This window comes from Pterocles gutturalis, unplaced genomic scaffold (genome assembly GCF_000699245.1).
Source record: "Pterocles gutturalis isolate BGI_N339 unplaced genomic scaffold, ASM69924v1 scaffold33014, whole genome shotgun sequence".
NCBI classification, from domain to species: Eukaryota; Metazoa; Chordata; class Aves; order Pterocliformes; family Pteroclidae; genus Pterocles; species Pterocles gutturalis.
The window spans coordinates 3390-9491 of NW_010134326.1; the positions used below are offsets into that span (position 1 = coordinate 3390).

General features: G+C 39.2%; 1 protein-coding gene across 1 annotated transcript; it reads left to right on the forward strand.

The window, feature by feature from the left end:
- Positions 1-2587: 2587 nt before the first annotated feature.
- On the forward strand, positions 2588-5781 carry MPC1 (mitochondrial pyruvate carrier 1; the record flags this gene model as incomplete). Its single annotated transcript, XM_010081559.1, has 3 exons — positions 2588-2693; positions 4711-4843; positions 5597-5781. Coding segments are annotated over 3 exons (258 nt in total), but the record flags the coding sequence as incomplete, so codon positions are not given.
- Between the last annotated feature and the right edge of the window lie 321 nt (positions 5782-6102).

Below are 6102 nucleotides of genomic sequence, written 5' to 3' on the forward strand. Positions count from 1 at the left end.
TTGAACTTGTTTAGTTAAGGTTTTATGAAAAAATTGAAGTGTGCTCTTGTCTTGTGAACTTCAATTAATTGTTGCTGCAGTTTAGTTAATAAGGGGGGGGGGGGGAAACCAAGTGTCTAGACTGGTTTAGGTCACCCTAACAAAGCATCTTGAACCTGGCTGTGGCTTGTAACAAAGGCTTGCTGAAATGTGCACCTGTGTGATTTCCTAAGTAGACCTGACTGCTCCCTTACCACACAGTGCTCTGAGGAAAAATCAAAAATAGAACCTGGTTTCTCCCAAGTCATAATTCAGAACTGAGTTCTAGCCATATTTTTTGTTAGAGAATGTTTTAAAAACTCTGAAGCATTTTTAGAAGGTATAGTAGCAAACCATCTTAAATAGATGCCGTAGTCTAGCTTTCACGCATAGATCACTAAGTTATTACATAAATTGGTACCTATATGATCACTGAAATGAACCCCATGACACACTGGGGTGTAGTTGCATGTTAGACCACTGCAGCGTTTGGTTTGACCTACTTATGTGGGTATACAAAGAATTCCAAGTGACTTCTTCAAAGCCTCCACAGAAGAACTGTAGCTGTTTAGCTTTGTCATTGGAAAACCTTGGATGCTTTGAAGTGTACAGGAGATGAGTGTCTTCCAGGGACTGTAACAGGATTTCATCCTGCTAGGAAAAAGGTACTTGATCAGCAAACACTTGCCACAATGACAGCTCTTAAGGGGAACAGGATTTTTAATACTGTTGCATAAATCAAGATTAATGCCATGGCAATTTCCTGGCTTCTACCCATCTTCTGTTTGAGGTATACTTCTTTCTGTCAATTACGAAAGAAACTAACATTTTTTTTTCTTTTTTCTTCCATGTGCTTTTTGAATGAAAAACAATGATGGCCCACTCAAACAGTACGGTAAGAAAAGGGAGGGGATTTCTGGTTTCAGTATTTTTGCCTCAGCACTGTTATGACCTTGCCTGCATCTGAAGAGCATACTGTGAACCTCCAGGAGTGATGCACTACTAATATTTACAATTCTGAGGTTAAGGTCACCAAACATTATCTCCTTCAGAATGTCTCCTAATCACTACAGAATTGAAGGGGATTAAATTTTTTTTCCCCCCTCTGCATACTCTTTGCTAAGGAGATCAGATCAATCTGGAGGCATTCTTCTGCATAGCAACAATAATGGGGTAGAACTGAACTACCTGGCTTATTTTTGACTAGCTTTACTTCAGACCATAAATGGAACCATGTAGCCCTCACTACTTTGCTTTACTTCAGCCTTTCAGTTTACTCCTGAAACTGGGAGTGGGTATTTTATGCCTGTTATACGGTGAACCATAATGTTATGGAAGACTTGCTCTTCTACATAGACCAAAGACTGTAGGTGTAGCTTAAGTCTTGTGTGTGGAAACTTCAAAGGGCTTCCTGCCTGGAAGCACTTAAAATGGGATAACCATTTCAAGTGGGAAGGTTCCAAATCTACCTCCCTGGTCAGCAGAGGAAACTACTGCTGCAGCACTGCTGGGATGTGAACTGATGATTCTTCAGCTTGTGCAGCCTGAGCCTGAAGCGGTTCATAGTCTCTAGTGTATTTGTTTATGATCTAACGGCAGCTGAATTAAGTGAGAAGGCCAAGTTGATCTACCTTTCAAAACACAAGTTATCACTAAGACTCTCAAAGCTGTCTTTCATAAATGCAAAAAATCAACAAGTTTAGAGCCTTAAAGACTTATTTTTCTGAAACTGCAGTTATTTAAATGAGACTCCTGAAATGACTATAAAAACCTCCCCAAGTACATCTGCTGTCTCACCAGTTACCTTTTCCAGTCTGCTTTAGTGTGGCCATGCTAACACAAGTTGTCTTGCTGTGCACATAATCGTGGTTATGGGATGAGTAGATTTTTTTTTTTCTGGTCCTCTCATAGTCCTTTAGAACTACTTAAATAGCTACATTAAAGCCTCTAAAACAATATCCTGTGTATGGCTGACTTCAGTTTCTGTGGATGTTCTTGTTCTGTTGCAATGTGTCTTGTATGTAAGTGATAATATAGGTACTCTTGTTTACACTATCCAACCAGAGCTGTACCATGTAAAAACTAGGTAGCCGTGCAACTCTTCTCAGTTATGCCGTGTTATCTCTGATGTGCCTGAGAGGCTTTAACCATTACAGATGTCAATTTTCCTATCAGCAAGAATATAGTAAACAAATGCATTCATTGCAGTCATCAAAATACTCATTATAAATCCAGGTTTGGACCAATGTGCATTCTGTAGACGCTTGCAGAAATACTACATTGTTTTGCAGATTGTACTTCGGTTAACCTATCAAAATGGTGTGTGCAACTTAAACTCACTTTTTCCCTATGTTTTTTTTCGTTAAGTTTATTGTATTACAACTCAAATCTGCAGAAAGCAAGTGCGGCGTTTAACCTTACTCTAGTGTCTCCTACATCAAAAGTAGTCCCTGTCTTAACTTGGAATTTTACCCTTAACCCTGTCCTCTGAAGCTTTGTGTGGTTAAGGAAAACTATAAGAATACTGCAGGAGGTCTGTGTTTCTGTGTAACTTTATTTTCCTTTTCTGTCTTCACAGCACTTTTGGGGGCCAGTTGCCAACTGGGGACTTCCTATTGCTGCTATTAATGACATGAAGAAATCTCCAGAAATCATTAGTGGCCGAATGACATTTGGTAAGAGCTGAGACAAACTTCTGTAGTCAGTTTACTGATAAGAACACAGATTCTGTTCTACAAGCAGTGATATGTTATTTGTTGCTTGCAAACTTGTTATCAAAGCAGATAGAGACATCAAATAACTTCATTAACTTCAGTTGTTAAATAACTTCAGAGGCTACTTAAAAATGGAGGTACTGAAAAGTTGCAGAGCTCTCTTTCAGTGGGCTTTCCGGTAATTTGTGAGGAGGGAGGCAGGTCTTGAGTCTTGGCAGTTTTGATCACCAGACTCACTCCTAAAGTATAATTCTTTTGGTTTTTTTATACTACTGCATGCATTGGTTCAGAACGCATCTCTTTACACAATTCTGTTCTGTCCAATGATGTCTCGTGGTTTAGTGCGAGACTTAAATATCAACACTGACAAAGTGAGGAAATGGTAATGCTTGGTCTGCAGGGTGCAGAAGGCAGCTGAGGGAGTTTAACTCCTTGCAAAGCAGTAGCCTGTGAGAGGCTAGCAAGACTCGTAATGGAATAGCATGAGAAGTTCTTTCTAAATGCAAAAGCAGTATTTTTTCTACCTTTTGGGAACATGCATAGCTTTTGCCTAGATGTTGGTTTCTGTATTTTATTGTTGAAATGCTTCTCTAGGATCATAAATCTGATAGCCTTAATTTATTAGCTTAATTTTCACTATATATAACTCAATAACTTCATTCTGAGTAATTCTTCTCCCTTAAGCAAAATACCTTTGGGTTAAAGAAATTTATAGCCTCATGCTCACTGTGTTTGGCTTAGAGTAATTAATTCTCTTAGTCAGCTTCCCAGAAATGGAAGACCAGTTTGAGTAGTCTCTAATATAGTGAAACTGTTTTGCAAATAGTACTTTGGTGACATTGACATGACTACCAGGACCTGAAGGGGGCTACAGGAGAGATGGGGAAACACTCTTTATCAGGGAGTGTAGTGAGAGGACAAGGAGTAACAGGTATAAGCTGAAAGAGGGGAGATTTAGACTAGACATTAGGAAAAATTTTTCACTGTGAAGGTGGTGAGGCAGTGGCCCAAGTTGCCCTGAGAAGCTGTGGATGCCCCATCCCTGGAGGGGTTCAAGGCCAGGCTGGATGAGGCTTTGAGCAACCTGGGCTAGTGGGAGGTGTCCCTGCCCATGGAAGGGGGGTGGAAATAGATGATCTTTAAGGTCCTTTCCAACCCAAACCATTCTATGATTCTATGACAGCCACTCAGCTCAGCAAAGTTGAGACACTTTTTAAAGATTTTATAAGTGTGTGTGTGTGTATATATATATATATATCAGTGTGTGTATAAATATTTTCTCTTCCATCTTCCAGTTCTGTACCTAAAAAAAGGCTGTGTTCTTGGACAATTCATTTCCGGATCTTATTTTTCTTTAAGCCTGTCAAAAAGCTGAAAATTAACTTTGCAAAACTAGTAACTTCCTGGGTTGTAATTTCCTGTATTTACATGCAATTATGGCAGGAGAGTAGATTAAAATTTTCTCATTTTCCTAGAAATTAGGTACCAAAGCTTTATACTTATGAATGTTCATGGTTTCCTGGGGATGGAAACCTCCTTCTCTTAATGTCCACTTTCGAATGTCCCCAGTAAGTACTGTGTTTAAGTAATTAGTATTTGTAAAAATACTCTGTCCCAGAAATTGTCAGAATAATTGTATGGCACAGGCCATGTCTCATGGGGATTAACTCTTATTCTTTGAGATAGTTCAGGCAATAAACTAAAAAGGCTTCAGTTGCATCACAGAAATGTATGAGGAAAATGAGTTTTTGTGGGGACTGGCAGCTCTGGAGATTTTCTTGTGTAGCAAAAATTAGCACTGTTCCATGTTTTCCTGCATTGGATCCTCAAAGTGGACAAATTTGTAGGATTACTGGAAAACTCGAAAGCAGCGAGAAGCATTCTACTTGTCATTACGTTCCACTAGTATGAAAATTAAGCCTCAACAAAATGCAGATATTAAAAATAATCTAGTAACGATATCTGTCATGTTTTGCAGCACTGTGTTGTTACTCCTTGACTTTCATGAGATTTGCCTACAAAGTGCAGCCAAGGAACTGGCTTCTTTTTGCATGCCACTTCACTAATGAAGTTGCACAACTTATTCAAGGAGGACGACTGATTAAATACAGGCAAGTCACACTTCAAAAAGGGCAAGTTGTAAACTGATGGCTCTTGGAGTACTCTGTTAAGGGCTTTTAGCTCTGGTGCAAACCCCTGTGTGGTTTCTGAGCTTGTTTAAATTCATTACCTTTTATGAACAAGCTTCTTGTCAGTAGACTGAACTATGACTTGTTGCCTTGCACCTCCTTTAAAGCTTAAGAGGGGGGCACAGAGAAAAGGCTCAAAACTGTTCCGGTGTGGATGTAGACAGGGCTTTCAGCAGCTGCTGGCTATTCTGGGTGTTGTCTTGTATATTGTGTAGATTAGTCTGCATGTGTCCATCTCAGTAACTAATTCCTGAGATGGGAACACCCATAAAACTGAAGGAGTTTGTCTGAAAAGAGAAATCAAGCAAAGCCTCTCTAAGCTGACTGTTCTATATGTGGGGTAGACCCAACTGAGTATGACCGTGGAACATAGTGCAAACAGTCTCATACCTATGTTGTGTAGCAAGTAATGCAGACACTGCCCCAAGCAATCCTGATGAGCCAGGATTATGGCTTTTCTCTCTTCTGCTCCAAGAAATCCATGTGGATCAATGAGACAATGAAGGCCCCTGAACTATAAATTAAAAGTGAGACAGCAAAACTGCAGGTGGACCTGCCTTTGTGTAAATAACTAGCCAGGAGTCCTTCATTCCTAAAGTTCTACTGTAAGTCCAGATTTTTATAGCAATTGCAGTTCAGTGTTCATTCTTACAAAAGCTGTTCTTCTCTTGACAGGTTGGAGAAAAAGAACTAAGTATCTAACTTGAAATAAGCCAAGGAATGTGTTCATCCTGAATTACAACCAAGGAAGACTTGCCATCTACAGTTGCTGTGACAATTACCATGCAGATAAAGCAGAAACATCTGTTAGGAAAATGACCACACCAAGAATCATTCTACTAATTTTTTATCTTACCTTTTAAAAAGTACTATTCAGCAATGTAAACTGTTGCATTTAAAGTCTTGCTGCCTTACAGGTCCTTAATTAACTACCCTTTTAGTAACGAGTCAGTCATCCAAGTAACAAGCAATATTGGAAAACCAATTTTTTAAATCTAACAGTCTACAAAACTGGCCTGTGATGGTTTGACAGAACTTGTTTTCAAATAAACCTGAACAGAGGTCAGTAAACAGAACTGTAGGTCGTTTCATTATTCTATGTATTAGCATATTCTTAAAAGCCATTTAACTTGGGTGCGTTCATTCCTATTCTGTCTCTTTTTTAACTTAAGCAGTGGCCT